This window comes from Gymnoscopelus microlampas (genome assembly GCF_963454915.1).
Source record: "Gymnoscopelus microlampas genome assembly, chromosome: 1".
NCBI classification, from domain to species: domain Eukaryota; kingdom Metazoa; phylum Chordata; class Actinopteri; order Myctophiformes; family Myctophidae; genus Gymnoscopelus; species Gymnoscopelus microlampas.
In genome coordinates this window covers 1,545,001-1,570,104 of record NC_139962.1, presented here as the reverse complement: position 1 = coordinate 1,570,104, position 25,104 = coordinate 1,545,001, and the positions used below count along the sequence as shown (strand labels likewise).

The window sequence follows — 25,104 nt, the reverse complement described above, 5'->3', positions numbered from 1 at the left end:
TGTGAGCTTGTAGATCTGCTATTTTCAAATGGCCGAAATGTATATATATAGGGCTGAAGTGGTTCATGTATGTTTTGTAATAATAATCAAAGTAGATGTGGAGTTAAGTGGAGTAAAAGTATAATATTTGTCTCTGAGATGTAGTTGGAGTAGAAGTACTGACAATTGGAAATGCTCAAGTAAATAAGTAAAAGAAAATACCTCAAAATTGTACTGAAGTATTTCAGTAAATGTGCTTAGTTACTTTACACCTCTGACTATATAGGATACACCAGGTCAACAATGAACCTAGCATCTGTCTAAATAACCTCCCCCTCCGCTCCTCCCTCCCCCCCCCCCCCCCCCCCCCCCGTTGCCCCTCCCTCCCTCCCTCCCTCCCTCCCCCCTCAGCTGGATAAATACCCCCGGCACTGACTCCACTCCTACAGATTAGCTACCGTACCACACCACACCACACCACACCACACACAGACAGACAGACAGACAGACAGACAGACAGACAGACAGACAGACAGACAGACAGACAGACAGACAGACAGACAGACAGGAAGGACATTGTGAGCTGTAACATTAATATCCACTCATCATCATCATCATGTACTCCACCAAGGCAGACCCCCAGGGGCCTCGCAGAGGACGCTCCTTTGACTCCATGAACACTGTCTATGAGGAGAACCATCTGAACAAAGAGGTCAGTGTGTTGTTTATGGTTATGTCTATGAGGAGAACCATCTGAACAAAGAGGTCAGTGTGTTGTTTATGGTTATGTCTATAAGGAGAACCATCTGAACAAAGAGGTCCGTTTGTTTATGGTTATGAAGAGAACCATTTTAACAGAGAGGTCAATTTGTTTATGGTTATGGAAGAGAACCATCTGAACAAAGAGGTCAGTGTGTTTATGGTTATGTTTATAAAGAGAACCATCTGAAAAATAGGTCCGTTTGTTTATGGTTATGAAGAGAACCATCTGAACAAAGAGGTCAGTTTGTTTATGGTTATGAAGAGAACCATCTGAACAAAGAGGTCAGTGTGTTTATGGTTATGTTTATAAAGAGAACCATTGAAAAAAGAGGTCAGTTTGTTTATGGTTATGAAGAGAACCATCTGAACAAAGAGGTCAGTTTGTTTAACAGAGAGGTCAATTTGTTTATGGTTATGAACAGAACCATCTGAACAAAGAGGTCAGTGTGTTTATGGTTATGTTTTTAAAGAGACCCATCTGAAAAAAGAGGTCAGTTTGTTTATGGTTATGAAGAGAACCGTCTGAACAAAGGGGTCCGTTTGTTTATGGTTATGAAGAGAACCATCTGAACAAAGAGGTCAGTTTGTTTATGGTTATGAAGAGAACCAGTCAGTCAGTTCATTAAGACCTGAGGCCAATTCTACAAATGTCTTCTAAATCCTAACAGTTTGCTGAAAAATGTATGTTGTGAAACCCTTTCATGTGAAGGACCCCCAAAATAATATGTATTTTGCCACGGACCCCCATCTAAAAATATTTTTGCTGTAGGGACCCCCAGAAGCAAATATTTGAGTAGAAAATGATCGCATAAAAAAATATATATATTCGAAGATATGCACATATTTTCAAGATTTGTCTTGTCTAAAGTTTTCTATTTTGTCTTATTTCTAAATGTGTGTAAGAACATTGCAGATCTACAAGCTCAGGAGTTGTCTCAATGTGACACATCGTGAGCTTGTAGATCGATACTCTATGGAAGTATAAAACAGGACTTAATTGGGTAAAGACTCTTCACCTTGTTGTACCATAGTGCATTGGTTCTCAAAGTGGCGTCCGGGGACCCCCAGGGGTACTTGAGGGGGTTCCAGGGGGTCCCCAGCTAAATGATAGATTAGGCACCAAATGGACCCTTATGGGTCTGTAACTCTGAGAGTGTACAAATGGAACCAAATGGACCCTAACGGGTCCATTTGGTTCCATTTGTACACTCTCAGAGTTAAATTGACATAGATTTTACTATATAAATTGCGGTCCAAGTGATAGAAATGTCATTAAATGGGGGTCTGTAGCCCTAATGCATGTCAAACTGGGGGTCCTTCAAATTAAAATGTTGAGAATCACTGCTAGAGAAGTAAAAATCTTCTCTTATGGGGGTCCCTGAGGCATATCTTTTGAAATGGGGGTCCGCGGGCTAATAAGTGTCAATTTGGGGGTCCTTGACATGAAAAAGTTTGAGAACCACTGCCGTAGTGGTTTTATATTCATATATATTCTACTGTGACTTCGATGCATCTGAACCTCCACTTCTTTTCTCTCTTTTCCTATTCATTTATTAATTGTCATATTTTCACATATTATTCTACTATAAGTTCACCATGAGGTCCTCCCTAAGTGAACGCTTACTGTGTTTACAAAGACATTATATAACATGACACTAATATTCACAATAACAGCTCAATCTGAATAGAAATGCTTCACGTAAAAAAAAAACACCTCAATTAGACGAGTACAATTATTATAAGAATAATGATGACATTCCCGTCTGACCAGAAGTGGTTTAAACCTTATGATATTCAGATCAACAGGAACATAATCAGCATGAAAACAAATAATTCATTTGAAAAAAAACAACAACCTGCAGAACCACCACTACGGTTAACCCATTAAAGGGATAGTTCACCCCCAAACAGACTTTTTTTTTACACTGAACCTCTTGGCCCGTCATGAAGTGCCACACTTCATGTGTAGCCGTTATCACAACGTCTTATTTATTCTTCATGCAATTAAGAGTCCAGTCATGTCTGTATATACATGAGGTCAGCGGTGGTCAGCGTGGGGTTAATCCTCTGGCCGACCACAAGGATCAGCAGCAGAGCCCTTAAAGCTGCCTGTCCACAAATGAGATTATTATAACCACATGAACCCTAACGCCCCTATCCTGGAGCATAGTATGTACGTCATATAGATATATATGTTGGACACATCATTGTCTCTGCCAGGCCGAAAGGCATGGCGAGAGAGTATGTTTTACCCCCTGTCTGTCCGTCCGTCCGTCCGTCTGTGGACAGCTAATCTCCGGCACCGCTGGCTTGATCGCAGCCAAACTGTGCACACACACTCCCTAGATCCAAGTCCTAACCTACCCCATGTACTAACCTAACCTACCCCCTACCCCCCCCCCTCTCTCTTTCTTATTTTGTACATATTTTTCACTCTGCATACCAGTAACCTGTAAACTGATTGTATGACATTCTGTATAGTAGTGTGTATATGTGTCTGTCTCTTATATGTAGTAGTGTGTATATGTGTCTGTCTCTTATATGTAGTAGTGTGTAAATCTGTCTGTCTCTTATATGTATAGTAGTGTGTATATCTGTCTGTCTCTTATATGTAGTAGTGTGTAAATCTGTCTGTCTCTTATATGTATAGTAGTGTGTATATCTGTCTGTCTCTTATATGTAGTAGTGTGTAAATCTGTCTGTCTCTTATATGTAGTAGTGTGTAAATCTGTCTGTCTCTTATATGTATAGTAGTGTGTATATCTGTCTGTCTCTTATATGTATAGTAGTGTGTATATGTGTCTGTCTCTTATATGTATAGTAGTGTGTATATCTGTCTGTCTCTTATATGTATAGTAGTGTGTATATGTGTCTGTCTCTTATATGTATAGTAGTGTGTATATCTGTCTGTCTCTTACAGTATATGTATATCTGTCTGTCTCTTATATGTATAGTAGTGTGTATATGTGTCTGTCTCTTATATGTATAGTAGTGTGTATATCTATCTGTCTCTTATATGTATAGTAGTGTGTATATCTATCTGTCTCTTATATGTATAGTAGTGTGTATATGTGTCTGTCTCTTATATGTAGTAGTGTGTAAATCTGTCTGTCTCTTATATGTATAGTAGTGTGTATATGTGTCTGTCTCTTATATGTAGTAGTGTGTAAATCTGTCTGTCTCTTATATGTATAGTAGTGTGTATATCTATCTGTCTCTTATATGTATAGTAGTGTGTATATATGTCTGTCTCTTATATGTAGTAGTGTGTAAATCTGTCTGTCTCTTATATGTATAGTAGTGTGTATATGTGTCTGTCTCTTATATGTATAGTAGTGTGTATATCTGTCTGTCTCTTATATGTAGTAGTGTGTAAATCTGTCTGTCTCTTATATGTATAGTAGTGTGTATATGTGTCTGTCTCTTATATGTATAGTAGTGTGTATATGTGTCTGTCTCTTATATGTATAGTAGTGTGTATATATGTCTGTCTCTTATATGTATAGTAGTGTGTATATGTGTCTGTCTCTTATATGTATAGTAGTGTGTATATGTGTCTGTCTCTTATATGTATAGTAGTGTGTATATCTGTCTGTCTCTTATATGTATAGTAGTGTGTATATCTGTCTGTCTCTTATATGTATAGTAGTGTGTATATCTGTCTGTCTCTTATATGTATAGTAGTGTGTATATCTGTCTGTCTCTTATATGTATATATATATAATCTTTATTCCAGACTCATGCGTCCATATAAAAAGAAAAGACATCACATAATATAAAAAGAGACAGCAGTGTAAAAATATACAATGTATACAAATCAAAACAAAACAAAACATCACTCAAGCGCTCCCGCCCCCCTCCCCTCCCCACTCACACCAATTCATAAGGCGGCTGTCAAGCGCCAAGTCAATCAATTAAAAAGTGTATAGGCTATTACGCCAATGCTCTCTAAGCCTGGATGAGTATCTATAACTGCTTCTCATAGGGTTGGTTAGAGCCTCTATGATGCTGTTCACGGACACATCAAGCCGACACATAAATGTGTACATCAATTGTCTTAAAAGTGCATCACAAGTAGGCACACCAGTGGACACAAACAATTGACTGGCACTATGCCATCTGGGTATGTGAAGTAACAACCTCATGGCATCATTATACGCCACTCTGAGCCTCTGCAGACTCCTCACCCTGTAAGAGTACCTGAGATGAGCCGTGTACAGAGGTGTGACATAGGCTCTGAACAGTGAGCACTTAACATCAACAGAACACATAGAAAATTTCCGTAGCAGCATATTGGCCTGTCCATAGATTTTTCTACATTGTCTATAGATATCTCTGTCGTCCATCCAATCATCAGTGAGGACATGACCAAGGTATTTAGTTTCCTTACATACTAAAAGAGGACTCTCACACAATTGAAAAGCAGGGAAGGATTCTTTCCTGTCCTCTCTGCTTCTCACGATCATGATGTTACTTTTTTTAGCATTATATTTGATGTCAAAGTCTTTACCATACTGTGTGCAGATCCTCAATAATTGTTGAAGGCCAGCACTGTATGGACTACATAAAACCAAATCATCTGCATACATGAGATGATTGACAACAGTGTCACCCACAAGACAGCCAGTGTTGCACCCATTTAGCTGTATTGATAGGTCATCCATATAAACATTAAACAATACGGGGGATAAAATCCCTCCTTGGCGTACGCCATTACTGACATGAAATGGTTCAGAAATGCAATTGCCCCATTTTACCTGAAACATCTGACGTGCATACCAAAAGACCAGTATTCTAACTAAATATCTTGGAACACCTCTATCAATCAATTTCATAAATAACTTTGCATGGTTAATTCTATCGAAAGCTCTAGAGGCATCAATAAAGCATAAAAATACAGTAGAATTCTGGATTCTGTATTTGTCAACTATCTCCTTTAAGGCATATATACATAAATCAGTGCTATGTTTTCTTTTGAACCCAAACTGATTATCAGTAGTGAGAACAAACATCTCCAGCCTAGTTAGGATAATTCTTTCTAAAATTTTAGACAATATACTGGCAAGGGCAATCGGTCTGTAATTGTCCATGCTATTTAGCTTCCCAGCCTTGTCTTTCAAGACAGGCACCAGCAGAACAGACATAATAGATTCAGGAAGAACACCATGAACCATGAGGCCTGTGAAACACATAGCAAGCCGGGGACAGAGCCTAGAGCTGGCATACTTTAGGTGTTCTGCAGTAATACAGTCCAGTCCACAAGCCTTGTTGTTGTCAAGCAGCTTGATGGCATCAGAAACATCAACTGATTTGACTACCATATTTGGGGATAGATCAACATTATCAATTACCACAGCATTGCTCTTAACACAGTTAAAAAGATTACAGTAATTTTCCCGCCACACTTTAGCAATCTTCTCTTGGCCACAGACACCCTCAATATCAGATGGTAAAGAGGTTTTAGAATTATTCATGACCCTGACCTCTTTCCAGAAGTCATCATAATTGCTTTTTTGCATTTTCCTAGCAAGAGAATTTGCCCTCATTGTGTTCTCCTTTGTCTTGATAAAACGAAGGGCATGCTTAAATTTTGCATTTGTTTCTTTTTTACGATCAAGTAAGTCCCCCTGTCTGGGCCTGCCTGCCTCAGACCAGACTTTAAAGGCCTTTCTGGCTTCAGAGTGTTGCTCAGCCACAAACTCATTCCAACCGGGTTTGAGGTTAAAAACCTTGCTATTGACTTTACAGAATGGCTCACTAGAGTCAATTAAAACTGATACAATATTGTCATACATGGCACACAAATCAGTAGCATGATGCGGGTCTGTACAGTTCACATTTAAACACATTAGTGAATCCCTGGGCAGTTCTGTATTTTTCAAAAAATTGTCTGACAGGATAGAATATCTCTCAATGTCCTCTTTGGTTAGTTTTGACCACACCAGCTTCCCTTTGTTAACAGCACTACCAGTAACAGTCAGCTGGGGTACATTCTCAACATTAATCTTTATGGCAATGGGTATATGATCAGAAGTGGCCAACCCATACAGAATCTCTATATTATCCAGTGAGGCATGAGCATCTGCAGTAGACAAACAATGATCTAGCCAAGATGTTGTATGCCATGCTTCACTTACATAAGTGAAGCTGTTGTCAGGCAGAAAATCTTTACTAGATAAAATTAAACAACTGTCATTACAGAACTCTATCAGATGTTTTGCAAATAGAGAGTTACAGTCAGACAAGTCAGCATTATAGTCCCCAATGACAAGTAGAACCACTGTCCTCAATAAAATAATTAATAAAAGCTAACCTATGCAGGAATTCATCTTCAGATTTATAAGATTCACAGGGTGTGTACAAATTTAAAATTATGAATTTCTTCTAATTAAAATTAATCTCTAATCCAATGGCCCAGTCAACATTAAGTCTTACCACCTTCACCATTGGGTCATATTTAGTAGAGTAGTAGAGTATAGTAGTGTGTATATGTGTCTGTCTCTTATATGTATAGTAGTGTGTATATGTGTCTGTCTCTTATATGTATAGTAGTGTGTATATGTGTCTGTCTCTTATATGTATAGTAGTGTGTATATCTGTCTGTCTCTTATATGTATATCTGTGTGTCTCTTATATGTATAGTAGTGTGTATATGTGTCTGTCTCTTATATGTATAGTAGTGTGTATATCTGTCTGTCTCTTACAGTATATGTATATCTGTGTGTCTCTTATATGTATAGTAGTGTGTATATGTGTCTGTCTCTTATATGTACAGTAGTGTGTATATCTGTCTGTCTCTTATATGTATAGTAGTGTGTATATCTGTCTGTCTCTTATATGTCATCATGATTTGTGTGCATGGGGATCTCATCTTAAACAAGCTAAGTGCTTAATGAGCTATCCACTTTAGTAGACCTTGTATTGCGAATTTGTACTTCCATGTACTGTTATGTACTGTCATGTACTGTTCTCATGTCTTACTAAATAAAGTACATCAATCAATCAGATGCCAATTCAGAACCTCTGCCCCAATTTTTTCACATGGCCCTGTTATAGCGCCACCAGGAGGCCGCTTTTTGCAAAACATTTTTTTTCACAGTACTCCTACAGATTTTGTCCAAACATCACGCAAATCGGTACACAGTATCTCTATAGTCATTAAACCAAACGGGTCTTTCAGATTTTTCATATTCCATCTTGATGGGCTAAAAATGTCTTCCAAAGTGTGCAGGAGTGCTCCGTTTTGAACAAAAGGCCTCAAATCATGAACACAGCATGCAATTTCCGTGAAACTTTGCACGCACATTCCCATTAGGCCGAGGAAGAAATTCCACTTGAGATTTTTCTAATCAGCCTCATGGTGGCGCTATAACAGCCCAATTCGTGTTTTTACCTATAACTGCACCGATCTGTGTAAAACTTTGTATGCACACTCCCTAGAGGTCAAGGAAAAACATTTGCCCTGCATTTTTCACATCTACCTTTTATAGCCGACTTATGTAAAACATATTTCTTTACATTACTCCTTCCGACTATGTTGAGGAACAAATGCTACCCTTTTAACACTGGCCTGTTAGAGCGCCACCAGCAGGTCTAATTTTAAAAAAAATATCAAATCCTGAAATCATGAATGCAGTCAGTGTCCGATTGCCTTGCAAGACCTAAGAATAAATGGCACCCTTTTCACATTGGCCTATTATAGCGCCACCAGGAGGCCACGATAACATACCTGACCTGGCGGAGACCTGTGCTCCGAGGAGCACTTTTTCTAGTTGAATTCTTATTTTTGCCTGATTTTACTGATTTATTATCAAAAAAATAACTAAATAATGCAGCGCACATATATTATATATAATTTGCACAATTCCTAGAATTTCCCAGCATAACATTTGGGAAGGCTTAGCCTACCCTAGCCTTCATTACCCGCCGCCTATGTGTTTACCTATAGAAACACACTACAGTAGTGTGGTGGTGTTTACCTATAGAAACAAACCACAGTAGTGTGGTGTTTACCTATAGAAACACACTACAGTAGTGTGGTGTTTACCTATAGAAACACACTACAGTAGTGTGGTGTTTACCTATAGAAACACACTACAGTAGTGTGGTGGTGTTTACCTATAGAAACACACTACAGTAGTGTGGTGTTTACCTATAGAAACACACTACAGTAGTGTCACTATGGTTACTGTGTGTTCAGACATCTGTCACTATGGTTACTGTGTGTTAAATATCTGTCACTATGGTTACTGTGTGTTCAGACATCTGTCAATATGGTTACTGTGTGTTCAGACATCTGTCAATATGGTTACTGTGTGCTCAAACATCTGTCCCTATGGTTACTGTGTGTTAAACATATGTCACTATGGTTACTGTGTGTTAAACATCTGTCCCTATGGTTACTGTGTGTTAAACATATGTCACTATGGTTACTGTGTGTTCAGACATTTGTCACTATGGTTACTGTGTGTTCAGACGGATCTCTTGTTTACCAACATTGAGACGCAGGTGCCTGTTTCATGTAATCTATTCCCAACAGATCCCCAAACCTGTTGTTCTGGGGAGCGATGGTTTCAGTTCATTCAACCCCCTCTGTATGTTGGCTGGTGAGACGCTCCTGGCGAGACATATACTTCATCTCGCAACGGCATTGCGCAGCTCTATTGAGCTTGGAGGTCTGCTATTCTCTGCCGTTCTCTGCACGCAACACCTTCACACGGCGGAGTATAAATTAGGTTTGAGGGGATACAGCTGCGTGATCAAGCAGGCTCTGGTGCCGTGATCCTATAGAGCGCTCCCTCTGTGACTGAAGGGGGGGTTTGGGGGACAACCGCTTTGAGAATGGCTATAATTGTTTACACACAAGAGGCAGAGATCACAGTAAACCACCTTCTTCCACACTGTGAGGAAAACAGTTTACACATCTGAAAGTTTGATGGGATGCATTGTGACCATTTTTACATTGCATCTAATGAGCAGTCGGGTTATTTTTGGCCCGACCTGCGCTCGCATACTGGTTCTCATCAGTGTGACGTTGTCTGGAAATGCGTCTATACCCAGTGAGTCCGTTGAACTGAAACAAAACAAATTCAGTTAATCCCATAATTTAGACTAAATCAATATTATCCCCATTTGGAACCTCTCCCTCCGCTATTTACAGTAGCTCAGAGATGAGGTCTTCTTCAAGAAACACTACCCTTGCTCTTCGCCTTGCCTACTTGTTGTTAACTAGTTGTACAAACTCTTGCTTTATTGTTGTATTGTTTATTGGATATTGTTTAGTCGATACACGTATTTGTTTTAGCTCTTGCTCATTTGATTTTGCTATGTGTCTCATCTGTTTAAGACAGTAGGTAGCTGATATATTGCACTTTACCTTAGCGCTAGGTATACTCTTGGTTGCTTGTTTTAGCAGAAAATGCACTTATGGTGGTTAGTAGTTTTGTTCCCTACCTATGTTGAATGCACTTATTGTAAGTCCCTTTGGATAAAAGCGTCTGCTAAATGACTGTAATGTAATGTAATGTCTGTCTTAATGAGATAGTTCCAATGTTTGGAACTACAGCCCATAGCTGCCCGCTTTGTGGCGAGATCAAAGCGTGACGTTTTACTCTCTCTTCTACATTCTGGTTTGGACGTACTCTATCTCTGCCGGTAGCCGCTACGCTACAGTGGGACCTCATCTCTGAGCTGTATAGGGGAGGGAGAGGTTCCAAATGGGTCTAACATCAATAACGGTGTATACACAGTCACACCCAAGCCTGTGATCAAGTTCAGTTTTAACTTCATGTTTGAAAACCTTTTAGATTTGTTTGTTCTGTAGTGGATTGTCTGATTCCAAAATGGCGGCAAAATCCACTCGCTCAGAACTTTAATTAAACGCAGCCTTTCTGCTCAGAGGGATTTGATGTTGATCCCCTTCTAATGATCCACTTCTACTAATGATCCACTTCTACTAATGATCCACTTCTACTAATCCTGAGCTGCTTAATTAAAATGGTCACAGTATAGGATATTGCTCCGCTCAGAGAACTCTGTCTAGTCGCTGACACGACCAATAAATCTAACTCCTTTGGACGTAGAACTGTTGACCTGTGTGTGGCGGGTTAAAAGCGCAGAGGTTCCTTAAATATGTAGCAGCATCGGTCCAGGCCCATACCACATATAGGCTCTAATGCCTGTGTTGCGGATTCGAATCCCCATCCCTACGACCGTTGCTGCGTCTCATTCCCCGTCTCTCTCTCCGTTTCCTGTCATTATACTATAGTCCAGGCAAACTAGCGTTTCACATTTTTGTTTTAAATCAACATTTCTATGAGGTGTCCAGATCACCATACTTAAAGCCCTAAGAAATCCTAGCTGCGGAAATTTGTTTAATTGGCAACAATCCAAAATGGCCGCCGATTGTCACAGTGTGCATGGGATTGTCGGGTCTCTTCTCTACATGTAAAGTGTCCTGAGACAACTTGTTGTGATTTGACACTATAATAAAATTGAATTGAATTGAATTGAAAATTGCGTCGCGATGCATCTACAAGCTCATTGTGAGCTTGTAGATCTGCTATTTTCAAAATAGTTTTTATACATTTTGAACTTGTGAAATGGGACATTCTGCCCAAATGAGTGCTTTTACTTTTGGTTCTTTAAGTATATTTTGATGCCAATAATTTTGTACTTTACTGTTTTTGTGTGTGCGTGTGCGTGTGCGTGTGCGTGTGCGTGTGCGTGTGCGCGTGTGCGTGCGCGTGTGTGCGTGTGCGTGTGCGTGTGTGTGTGTGTAGATGACCAAGCTGAGCTTCAGTAAGATGAGTGACAGCAACAAGGACAACAAGAGCCGAGGCCAGGGCTCCGGGGTCAGAGGTCAGTCTGGGAAGGGTCAGGCCGCCATCGTCTTCTCCCTGAAGAACGAGGTGGGGGGGCTGGTCAAGGCCCTCAAGCTCTTCCAGGTGAGTGTTTACATTAAAGGCCTTTATGTGGCGCTTTTAACCGGCGGTGGAAAGAGTTAGCCTGCTCAGAGATCTGTGTGTGTACACACACTACCCCCCCACCCCTCTCCCCCCCTCTCTGACAGGTATCAAAGTGATTGCTTTGATAACCCACATCTTCAGGAAACACTACCCTTCCTCTTAAGGTCCTTACCGGCGAATATAGCGAATATACGCAAAATTCGGACTCGTTCCGAATAATTAAAAGACGCTTTTTCGCTTTCGCTTTTTCGCTTTTTTGCTCCATGTACGGAGCCATTGACTTTATAAGGTTTTTAAAAAAAAACACATTATTCGCACGAAAAAATCGCCCCGGTGTGTAAGGACCTTTAGCCTTGCCTACTCGTTGTTAACTAGTTGTACAAACTCTTTTTTTAGTTTTGTATTGTTTTATTGGATCTTGTTTAGTCGATACACTTATTTGTTTTAGCTCGTGCTCATTTGATTTTGCTATTTTGTCTCATCTGTTTAAGAAAGTAGGTAGCTGATATTATTGCACTTTTACCTTAGCACTAGGTATACTCTTGGTTGCTTGTTTTTGCAGAAAATGCACTTAAGACTTCTGGTGATTAGTAGTTTCGTTCCCTACCTATGTTGAATGCACTTACTGTCTCCGCCAGGCCGAAAGGCATGGTGAGAGAGTATGTTTTACCCCCTGTCCGTCCGTCCGTCTGTCCGTCCGTCCGTCCGTCTGTCCGTCCGTCCGTCCGTCCGTCCGTCCGTCCGTCCGTCTGTCTGTCCGTCCGTCTGTGGACAGCTAATCTCCCGCACCGTTGGCTTGATCGCAGTGAAACTGTGCACACACACTCCCTGGATGCCAATTCAGAACCTCTGCCCCAATTTTTTCACATGGCTCTGTTATAGCGCCACCAGGAGGCCGCTTTATGCCAAACACATTTTTTCACAGTACTTCTACAGATTCTGTCCAAACATCACGCAAATCGGTACACAGTATCTCTATAGTCATTAAACGAAACGGGTCTTTCAGATTTCTCCACCAGGAGGCCGACTTATGTAAAACATATTTCTTTACATTACTCCTTCGGATTTTATCCAAATTTCACGCAAATCGGTGCACATAATCTCTATAGTCATGTGATCAAGACAGATCTGTTTAATTTTTCATATTCCATCCTGATTGGCTAAAATTCACATCTAAAGTTTGCAGGAGTGGCCCGTTTTGAACAAAATGCAGCAAATCATGAACGCAGCGTCCGATTGTGGTCAGACTTTGCAAGCACATTCTCAATATGTTGAGGAACAAAAGCCACCCTTTTAACATTTGCCTGTTATAGCGCCACCAGCAGGTCTAATTTAGCAAAACACATTTTTTTAACAAAATGCCTCAAATCATGAATGCAGTGTCCGATTGCCGTGCAAGACCTAAGAAGAAATGGCACCCTTTTCACATTAGCCTATTATAGCGCCACCAGGAGGCCAGAATAACGTACCTGACCTGGCGGAGACCTGTGCTCCGAGGAGCACTTTAGTTGTAAGTCTCTTTGGATAAAAGCGTCTAAATGACTGTAATGGCCGTCTTTGATGCATTCATTGATGAGAGAGCACTAACGAGTTTGACACTTTTACGGCGCAATCAATCAACTCAGTGCACGACCTCTTTGACGTTCAAAGGAATTAATTAAGAGCTCCGGCCCGAGCCACCCCCCCCCCCCCCCCCTACAGACTTTTCAGTCCCTGCAAAGCTCAAAGTTACCTAGTCTGCCTTTAAGTAAAAGTATCAATACTGCAATGTAGAAATACTCTTTGTTACAAGTAAAAGTCCAGAATTAAAAAATTCTAAAGTAAATTACAAAAGTATTGGTATCAAAATGTACTTAAAGTATCAAAAGTAAAAGTACGAAATGGGACATCAGAATGTCCTATTTCACAAGTTTTCAAATGTATAAATGCATGAAAAATCCTTTGAAAATAGCAGATCTACAAGCTCACAATGCGTCGCATCGCGACACATTGTGAGCTTGTAGATCTGCTATTTTCAACATGCTCTATTTCCACTGCATCTCAGAGGCAAATATTATACTTTTTACTCCACTACAATTACTTGAAATAGCAGATCTACAAGCAGTAGATCTGCTATTTTCAAAAGATTGTTTTACACATTTCATACATTTGAAAACTTATGCAATGGGACATTCTGCATAATGAATACTTTCTACGTGTGGTATTTTAATTACATTTTGATACCAAATTACCAATACTTTGGTAATTCTGTATTCTGTTTAAATTCAGTATTTCTACACTGCAGATACTTTTACTTAAGTAAAAACATGGGAGTACTTTTTCCACCGCTGGTTATTATAGGTTAATAATCTGGCAGGATCTCTCCATTAACACCTCCTCATTGGCTGGAGCTCCAACTCTAGCTTTCCATGCAGTAGGGGAAAGTACATGTACTCAATTACTGTACTTAAGTACAATTCTGAGGTACTTTTACTTGGATTACGTGGATTTTTTTGTTTTGTTTTACTTCTACATCTCAGAGGCAAATTATACTTTTACTCCACTACAATTACTTTAAAAAAACAAAAACTTTAGTTACTAGTTACTGTGTAGATTTTGATATAAACATACATTAACCACTTCAGCCCTATAGGCTACTTAAGCTAATTGAAAATAGCTGATTTACAAGCTCACAACGTGCCGCCTTCCCGTGGCGGTGAGCTTATTGATCAGATATTTAATTAAAAAATGTGTGAAATGGGACTTTCTGCAAACAGAGTAATTTTACTTGTATTACCTGAAGTACAATATTTTGATGCCGATACCTTTGTACTTTCCCTCAAGTCAATTTTGATTTTTTTTCACTTTTTTACAGAGTATTTCTATATTGATATTTTTACTTAATTAAACACTGTGAGTACTTCTTCCATAAGGCCAATAAGCTGGCAGAGAGACTCTGTTAACACCTCCTTACTGGCTGGAGGTCAAACCCTACAAAGCTTTCCATGTGGGGATAACACCAGATTAGCGGTGGTGTAAAGTAACCAAGTACATGTACTCAAGTACTGTACTTAAGTACAATGTTGAGGTATTGTAGTATTGGAGTAAAATACTGGAGTATTTCCAATTTTCTAAGAAATCCTAGTTGCGGACATATTGGCTTTTTGACAATAATTTGAGGACATTTTGAATTGATGCCGATTAAACATATTTCCGCAACTAGGATTTCTTAGGACGTTTAGTATGTTGTTCTGGACGCCTCATAGAAATGATGTATGGTGAGAAAGATTCTGTTACAATTACTTTGATGTGAAACGCTGCTAGAATATCTGGTATGTATGTGTATTTTATCTGAATTCCTCTCCTCAAAATTGAATTGGAAGTCAATAGGCTCTATGCACAGCAGCCATTTTGGAAACATTTTTGGGACCCTTTCTTACTTCCTTCACAGGTGTTACCAATGGCACTAATGAAGGCTCTGTTCCATTCTGGTCAGGGTGCTGATATCGTGCATGTTGGCTCACTAGAAACACTTATTGTGGGTGTGTAACTCTGAGAGTGTACAAATGGAACCAAATGGACCCGTAAGGGTCCATTTGGTTCCATTTGTACACTCTCAGATTTTGTACACTCTCTTGAAAATAAGACAACCACTTTGCCACACTAAATGGAACAGAGCCTTAATTAGTATCATTGATAACACCTGTGAAGGAAGTAAGGAAGGGGCCCAATTCATTCCCAAAATGGCTGCTGTGCATAGAGCCTATTGAAATCTCAGACAAATGAAAATTGGACTCGCCATCATTTCATGTCTTTTTGACAATAATTGGCGGCCATTTTGGATTGATACCGATTAAACATATATTTCCGCAACTGGGATTTCTCAGGACTATTAGTGTGTTGTCATGGTGACTCTTTGTTTACATGGAGGAGGTTTTTGCAGCTCTAAAAGTGTTAGTATGTTGTTATGGTGACTTCATCGGGGAAGACATCAATTCTGTTTCAATGACTTAGGTTTTGAGGTTCAAAAGGAGCTATAGTTTGCCTGGACTATAAAGTTAACCAATCAATCAATTGTTTTGCTCCGCTGGACAGGAGAAGCACGTCAACCTGGTCCACATCGAGTCTCGTAAGTCCAAGAGGAGGAACTCGGACTTTGAGATCTTCGTGGACTGTGACAGCGACCACGAGCAGCTCAAAGAGCTGACTCAGCTTCTGAAGACGCACGCCAACGTGGTTGAGATGGACCCCAAGGACAACAGCAGAGAGGACGGTACTTATGACCATCATTTATGAATTATTAGGATCCATATCGAGACCACAATTTTTCAAATACAAGAACGCTCGCCCCCAAAACACGCTCGCACCCCCCCCCCCCCCCCCGGGTCTAATCCGGCGACCTCGGAACGGTCGCCACCAGGTATGTCTAAACCCAATCTGGTAACCCATCGCCAAATAAAAAGGAAAAACAGCGCCCTCTGCTGTTTTTTACTCTTTCACTTGGCTCTGGGAGGAGCTCAACGTAGCACCCGTACCCAAGGAAACCAGGGTTTTGGTCTGCCTTCCGCCTTTCACTTCCGGTGGTGCGACTATGTTTTCATTCCCACTAACAATATTTCTCCACGGAACACTAACACCACTTCTCCCAGAGAACATGGATGGTTTTGGTTATAAGCCCACTTGTTTCTATGATGGAAGAGCAAGTTAAAATGTTACTAACTTTCCGTGGTTTCGTCCGCTCCGAGGACGCTATTGTTAAATGAGTTTTGTTTTTGTTTTCAGTGGGAAGCGAGAGCACAGACAGTAAATCCCGTCCACTACATTTGATTGGGTAAAGCGCGGCCTGCTTCCTGATCTGAAGGCACGCCCACTTGTAGGCCAGTGAGTACGCGTCATGACGAACCCCCCCCCCCCCCCCCCCCCCCCCGACAGATTCAAGCGGAGAGCAGAATCTGTTCTTGAGATATAAACCTAAACCTAAACCTAACCGTATTCCTGAACTTTACTTCAATGTAACGAATACAAGAACACTAGAACGGTTGGGGGGCGAGCGGTATACGCGAAGTAAAAATCGGAGTGTGTTTAGGGGTGAGCGTTACGATTACCCAAGTATTCATCAGTATTATTTATTCATTTATCTTTTACAATTTTTCTCCCCAATTTAGTCGTTATGCCAATGAATTCCTCTCAACACACAGACACGTGTGTTGTCACTGCTGTCCTACTGACTCACCTGTCAGTGAGGAGCCCCCACCGCGAGGACGTAGAGCCTCCGTCCTACTCCTCCCGCCCAACACTCCCTGCCGACAGCCTCCGCCCCCAGCCTGTAGGAGCATACACGTGCAGGGACAATTACAAAAAAAAAGCCTAATAACAGTCATAAGGCAGTGGTTTTCAACTTGTTTCATGGCAAGGACCCCTAAATTGATATACATTTGGCTGCAGACCCCCAATTGAAAATGTTTTGTGCCAGGGACCCCCAGAAGCAAAGATATCAGTTAATTTTCAAATATAAATATTAAAAGATAGGCACACTTGTTTAAGGTTTTTTCTAAAATAGCAGATATACAAGCTCAGCTATGAGCTTGTATATCTGCTATTTTTGAATAGCCAAAGCTGAGTGGTTAAAAATGATTGTGACGCTATGTTAACTCATTTCGCTGGGGACCCCCTGGTACTCCCTCAACGGACCACTGGTGGTCCCCGGACCACTGGTTGAAAACCACTGTCATAAGGCACAAGATGCATAAGACGGCCTTATTTATTTTAAACAGGGCCCTTACAGTTTTGTCGGTCCATTCAAATGAAAAGGTTTAAAAAACACTCTGTAACTCCCATCCGACGCATGTAAGACTCAGGTTCCTTGTACTGGTGTTTATTCATTTGAAAACATCGTAGAACTGACAGTACATACAGAAAAGACCAAAAACAAAACATCAACTTGGGCATTCTGACATTCACAAATATATACATGACTTTCACAACAATTACTGACCACTTTGCCTGCTTGCACACGAATGGGGGTGGGGTCGACTTGGACACTTCAGTCTTTCTGCAAAACCTTTGCTTTTCTCTTCTTTATTTGTTTATTTCACTTTACTTTCTTCTATTTTACTTTCATTTCTTTCTTTCTGTTAAACTCTCCTTCCCTCCTCCTGCTCTCTCACAGTGGAATGAGTGCTGCTGCCCTCTTCTCCAGCACAACAGGTGTCACAAACATACTTGATTACAAAAAACACACAGCTGTAACAAGTGTCAACTAATTGGAAACTTACAACACATAGAACACACATAGAGCGCCCCCAAGAGACATGTCACTAGAAGGACAAATACACAAAAATAAACAATGACCTGATGCCAGCAGTAACACTCCCACTAGTCATACTTTGTGTGACTGTCAAACTTAGCACATTGTAGTAAACAAAACTTAGTTACATCATCCTTTTTTTCATACTGTGTGTGTGTGCGGTCTCTCTCTCTCTCTCTCTCTCTCTCTCTTCTTGGACCTTTCTTTACTCACGATCTTGATGTAAGCATGTTGGATGTGATTTTTCACATGAGGCGCACACACTCCTGGATGTACATTCTTTGGAGTAATGGCCAGTCTTAAGGCAGCCAAAACATAATTTTTCCAGTTGTACAAACTTCACTCTTTCTTCGATAGGCTTTTCCATTATCTTGCGACATTTATCCAGAGTGTGGTCCTGCTTCTTACAAAACATACACATGATGCTTGTCTTCTCACTTGAGTTAGTGGTAAAAGTGTTGGCACTATGGTTGCGATTCTGTTGAGACTTATATTCTCTCTCTGTTGGCTTTGATCTTCCTTGTTCTGTTGGCCTTATTGCTTGTAATGACGTAATCGGGTTGCATGCAATTCGAGCCTCAAGGTTGAGAAACTGTGTGAAGTTTCTGAAATCAGGGAACATTTGGTGTTCATCTTGAAACATTGTGACTGTTCTATTCCAACGTGAGCTCAACCAATCAGATAATTTGGCAGCTATCCTTTGGTTCTCCACGCAGTCGTTGAGTGCTTGTAAACCTTGAACATAGGGCATGGCTGATTCAACGCTGCTCAGGAAGTCTACAAACTCGCGAAGGTCTTCACTGTCTTTGGTGCCAATTTTGTGCCATGAATGGATCTTGTCACGGTATGATTTGCCGATTATAAATGGATTTCCAAATCTGTCTTCAAGTGTATTCCAGGCAGCACAGTAAGCAGCTTCTGTTCCTGCTAGGAAATGCCCTTCTATAGCTCTCTTGGCTGGGCCACCAACATACTTGTGCAGAAAGAAGAGTTTTTCTTGAGTTGACAGATTCTTACCATCAATCAATATTGAGAAAGAAAGCTTCCAATCATTATATTTGAGAGGATCTCCTGTGATAACAGCCGGTTCTGGTATTGGAATCCGATTGGCTGCGATAGCTTCAGCAAGCGTTCTCACAAGGTCATTGGGAGCTTCATGAGAGGTAGTGGTTGTGGCTGATTGAGTGGTAGGAACCTGGTTAAAGGGGGATTGTGGTATGGGAGAAGGTTGAATGGGGTTAGCTTGAAAACTTACAGGAACTTGACTAACTGTGACTAGTGGGGTGGAAACTGAGGTGAAAATGGAAGGACCTGGGGGAGAGATTGTGGTGACTATAGCTTGATGTGGGTGATGGACTTGAGTGGCTGATGCTTGTTGAGCAGAGAGTTTGGAACGCTGTACTTGTTGAGGGGGATGAGGGGGTTGACTTAAAGGGTTAAGTGTGGGTGGTAGATGGGGAACTGGGGCTATTGGTTGGCCTTGGCCTCGTTGAGGGGGAAAGGCTGACATATGCTCTTCTTCATCACTGTGGTCGCTGTCTGAATAAACTTGTAGTCTTGCTTGTGCTGCATTGAGCTTTTTTAGTTCCTCCAACCGTTCCACTTCTTTCTTTTTCTCTTCCAGCTTCATTTTTATAGCAGCACTTTCTGAAACAAACTGAACTCTTTTTCTAGCGTTCTCTGCTTCCATTTCAGCCTTCAACTTTTCATCTTCTGCCTCGAGTCTTTGGATTTCTATTTCTTGTTGGTGTTGTGTCTTCATTATTTTGAGTACCTCTTGTGAAGCTGCAACTTCAGCTGCTGCTTGTTGTTGATGGGAAGATAGGTTAGACCTCTTAGAAGAGGTTCTAGACTTAAAGGGGTTAGCTGAGGTAACACTGGACTCTGTTGAATCAAAAATAGACTCATGGTCAGGCCAGTGTATGGCTTCATCATTATTTACACTGTAGTGTTGAGCGTTCTCATTTGCAGTCTTAGTGAGTGCATGGCATGTGTCATTCATTCTCCGGATTTCAGGTTCAGGAGTTGAGATGGCCATCATCTCGAGATAAATACTGTCAACATCAGCTTGAATGGCATTGATTGTATTCATCACTTCTTCAATCAGCTCAGTAGGCTCATTTGTCTTAATGGAACGTTTCAAGCCACTGACGTGGTACTTCCATCTTCTATACAACTTCACAAAATTCAAGTCCAGATTATTCAATTTGTCATTTAGTAGAGCCTTTCCCTTTTCAGTGAGGGTTCTTGCACGCTGGCTTTGCCTTCTGTCTGGAAGCTGTTGCGTGCCATCTGCACCAGACTGAGGTGTGTCTTGTGCTGTTGCTTTATCTTGCTCACCAGTGTCAGTTTGCTTTAGTAGCGTAATCTGCTCTGCTTTACCATCTAAACTTGAACCTTGCATAAAATGCACATCAAAAAACAGTGTTGTATCAATCACTTTCAATATCAATGAATTATAGAAATGTAAAATAAAACTGTAATTATCTTCTTAACACAGTCTAAAACTATGCAAAACACACCTTAATGAACTTGAAAACAATAAAGAAAAAATAAACTTGAAAAATCTTCAACCTTTAGTCAACTTCAGAATAGTGGTTTCACTTGAGTGAGTCTCTTCATTCAGACTCGATTCATTGTCCTTTTTTTTTTCATTGTCCACTGTTGCTTTAAGGAGAAACACAGATCACTTGGTGCGATAGAAACTTAAAATGGCAGTGGACCTTTTGTGCTACTTTCCCAAGACGCTTTCTTCAACGTGCTTGCTTGTTTAGCATTGTCCACTTGCTCCTTGTAGCTACTACACGCAACCAGTCCAAACAGTACCTCCTCATTCACAACGTGCACCGTGCAGTATCTTCTTCTGCCAGCCGTTCTGTCCACATCTTGGAGCCTTCGCCAACGCAGTGTAGTGTTCTACTGTAACTCCCATCCGACGCATGTAAGACTCAGGTTCCTTGTACTGGTGTTTATTCATTTGAAAACATCGTAGAACTGACAGTACATACAGAAAAGACCAAAAACAAAACATCAACTTGGGCATTCTGACATTCACAAATATATACATGACTTTCACAACAATTACTGACCACTTTGCCTGCTTGCACACGAATGGGGGTGGGGGTCGACTTGGACACTTCAGTCTTTCTGCAAAACCATTGCTTTTCTCTTCTTTATTCGTTTATTTCACTTTACTTTCTTCTATTTTACTTGAATTTCTTTCTTTCTGTTAAACTCTCCTTCCCTCCTCCTGCTCTCTCACAGTGGAATGAGTGCTGCTGCCCTCTTCTCCAGCACAACAGGTGTCACAAAAATACTTGATTACAAAAAACACACAGCTGTAACAAGTGTCAACTAATTGGAAACTTACAACACATAGAACACACATAGAGCGCCCCCAAGAGACATGTCACTAGAAGGACAAATACACAAAAATAAACAATGACCTGATGCCAGCAGTAACACACTCTGCTACACTGAATGGGACATAAGCATCGTTGGTATGGCCTGTGAAGGAAGACATTAAGGAAGAGGCCCAATTTCTTTCCAATATGGCTGCTGTGCATAGAGCCTGTTGAACTAGCCCTGCATACCATGACAGTCATGTTGCTGAGAGTTCCTGGTTTATAGTGGTGTTAGATTTGTTTTTACATTGCCACCTCTCACATGTACATTCACGCTCAGATTTCAAATATAAAGTGCTTACGCCCGAGCCACGGATGTTACAAGGCGATCCGTACCGCCATAAGTACCCGTATCTCCCGTATTGTTCAATAAAAAGCATTTTAATCCGATCATCAGAGTGCAATACACCTCCCAACCATTAGTGTCGCATGGTTGAAAGCATCGGAGAAAATTTGGAGAAAATGGACGGCGATCGGATTAAAATGCTTTTTATTGAACAATAGGGGAGATACGGGTACTTATGGCGGTACGGATCGCCTTGTAACATCCGTGGCTCGGGGGTAAGCACTTTATATTTGAAATCTGAACGTGAATGTACATGTGAGAGTTGGCAATGTAAAAAAATCTAACACCACTCCAAACCAGGAACTCTCGGCTCCATGACGCTTGTATACAAGCGTCATGTGAACCATGGCTACTGTTGAACCAACGATCTTCAGCAGAAAGGTTACATTGCATTGCATTGTATTGTATTGTATTGTATTGTATTGTATTGTATTGTATTGTATTGTATTGTATTGTATTGTATTGTATTGTATTGTTTGCTGGTGTTTCAGACCTGACTGAGGTCCCCTGGTTCCCTAAGAAGATCTCCGATCTGGACCTGTGTGCCAACCGAGTCCTGATGTACGGATCAGAGCTGGATGCTGATCATCCTGTATGTTATAGTATATACACTACACTACCCACACTTCACTACACTACCCACACTACACTACACTACCCACAATGCACTACACTACCCACAATGCACTACACTACCCACAATGCACTACAATACCCACTATATTTGAATGGAATATTTATAAAGTTGAATCAAAGAAAACAAGAAGTAGAAAATGTGACTCCACATGAGAAAGGATTGTGAGTTGTTTGTTTATTTCATTGTCTCCGCCAGGCCGAAAGGTATGGCGAGAGAGTATGTTTTGCCGTCTGTCCGTCCGTCCATCCGTGTGTCCGTCTCTGTGTCCGTCCGTCCGTCCTTCTGTCTGTGACCAGCTAATCTCCATCACCGTTGGCCCGGTTGCTGTGAAACTGCGCACAAACACTCCCTGGATGCCACAGCAGAACCTCTGCCCCACATTTTTCAGATCAGCCTGTCATAGCGCCACCATGAGGCCGACTTTTACAAAACACATTTTTGGATATTACTCCTACAGATTTTGTCCAGACAACACGCAAATCGGTACACAGTATCTCTATAGTCATGTGATCTGGACAATTCTGTCCGATATTTCATATTCCATCGTACTTGGCTAACATTGGCTTCCAAAGTTTTCAGGATAGGTCCGTTTTGAACAAAATTCCTCAAATTATGCACGCAGCATGCGGGAATGTGTGTGCACGCAGCACACACATTCCCACTAGGCCGAGGAAGAAATGCCCCCCTTTTCACATTGGCCTGTTATAGCGCCACCAGCAGGTCTAATTTAGCAAAACACATTTTTGGAACAAAATGCCTCAAATCATGAATGCAGTGTCTGATTGCTGTGAAAGGCCTAAGAATAAATGCCACCCTTTTCACATTGGTCTGTTATAGCGTCACCAGGAGGCCATAATAACCTACCTGACCTGGCGGTGACTTGTGCTCCGAGGAGCACTTTATATAGTTGATTGTTTGTTTCATTGATTGATTGATTGATTGATTAATTGATTGTTTGTTTGCAGGGCTTCAAAGACAACGTTTACCGTAAGAGAAGGAAATACTTTGCTGACCTGGCCATGAGCTACAGGCAGTAAGTTACCTCAAAGTACACTTAAACATGAACACACAACCATGAGCTACAGGCAGTAAGTTACTTCAAAGTACACTTAAACATGAACACACAACCATGAGCTACAGGCAGCAAGTTACCTCAAAGTACACTTAAACATGAACACACAACCATGAGCTACAGACAGTAAGTTACCTCAAAGTACACTTAAACATGAACAAATCGGCCCGGACTTTGGCGTAGCGGTCCTGGCACCTATACGCTCAAAAGTAGCCTAAGGATAATTCCTTTTAACAGGTCGTTCATGAAAGTCCTTGCGGTCTTGTTTCCAATGAGAACCTGTGAGCAATTAGGGGTTAAGAGTCTTGCTCAGGGACAAATTTCATTTCATCGACACATATGCTGACCTGGCCTGGAATCGAACCTGGGGCAACCAGGGCCTCTGGCTCTCTAGGCGGGCTCACTAACCACTCAGCTATGGCCGCCTGACCACCTGACAGCGCATCGCGGGTTCGAGTACCGTTCCCGACGATCTTTGCTGCATGTCTCTCCCCATCTCTCTCTCTGTCTGTTTCCTGTCTATCTTCACTATTCTGTCTATCTTCACTATTCTCTGTAAAAAGTAAAGACAGAAAATACCCCCCAAAAAAAACACCAAAAAAAAAAACATGGAACACAATAGCCAGCCTACACACAGTAAGTTACCTGCTTGTTTTTGTGGGGAAAATATGTGTGATATTATTTATATATAAATATATATATATATATATATGTATGTTTTCTCCTCAGTGGAGAGACTATTTGTCACATAGACTTCACCGAGGAGGAGGTGAGGACGTGGGGGGTGGTGTTCAGGGAACTCAACAAGCTGTACCCCACCCACGCCTGCAGGGAGTACCTGAAGAACCTGCCCCTGCTGTCCAAACACTGCAACTACAGGGAGGACAACATCCCACAGCTGGAGGACGTCTCGCGCTTCCTCAAGGGTGAGATAGGGGGCGCCAGAGGGGACCGCAATGCTGCACCGATACACTTGTCGTGCACTGATTTGTGTGAGGACCGTGTGAACTTTACCGTGTGGTCATTTATATACAACATATTTTTAGGTACCCTCAGTACCTCAGTAAAACTAACTTATTTATTAGCAGTTTGCACAAAAAAAAGCAGTTCAACACAAGGTTCTGTTCAGAGGATTTTAAACCCCTTTTAAAGGGGGGCGCGGTGGCGCAGTCGGTATTGCTGTCGCCTCACAGCTGAGTTCGATTCCCGCAGGGGACGCTGTGGGCGCTGAGGGGCGTGTTCTCTAATCCGCGTCATCAGTGCCCATACCTTAGGTGGGGTTGGTGAAAGGGCCTTTCTGTGTGGAGTTTGCATGTTCTCCTCGTGTCCCCTAGAGTAGGTACCCTCACAAAAACATGCAGTAATCCTGGTCTCTATACTGCCTCCCCCTGGTCAGCCGGGGCGCCTGATGGAGGGGAAGGGAACTGGTTGGAATAACGTGTTCCTTCCACGCGCTACGTCCTACCAGGGAAACTCCCCCCTGTCAGGTGATAAGAAGCTACGTCCTACCGGGGAAACTCCCCCCTGTCAGGTGATAAGAAGCTACGTCCTACCGGGGAAACTCCCCCCTGTCAGGTGATAAGAAGGTCAGTTGGCTCTCATGCATTGAAGGAGGCATGAGCTTGGCCCTGGCCTCCCTAGGTTGGCAGAG

The 25,104-nt window shown here is 41.4% G+C and overlaps 1 protein-coding gene across 1 annotated transcript in view; it reads left to right on the top strand.

Moving 5' to 3' along the window:
• Positions 1 to 584: 584 nt before the first annotated feature.
• LOC311064551 (tryptophan 5-hydroxylase 1-like) overlaps positions 585 to 25,104 on the top strand; it is a gene marked incomplete at its 3' end in the record, with an annotated part of 32,517 nt that continues 7,997 nt past the window's right edge. Inside the window, exons 1-6 of the mRNA XM_084084415.1 lie at positions 585 to 691; positions 11,523 to 11,687; positions 15,783 to 15,960; positions 22,236 to 22,336; positions 23,347 to 23,414; positions 24,183 to 24,379. Coding sequence (XP_083940541.1) covers positions 596 to 691; positions 11,523 to 11,687; positions 15,783 to 15,960; positions 22,236 to 22,336; positions 23,347 to 23,414; positions 24,183 to 24,379 — 805 coding nt within the window. The 5' untranslated portion in view covers positions 585 to 595. The remainder of the gene's footprint in view (positions 692 to 11,522; positions 11,688 to 15,782; positions 15,961 to 22,235; positions 22,337 to 23,346; positions 23,415 to 24,182; positions 24,380 to 25,104) is intronic.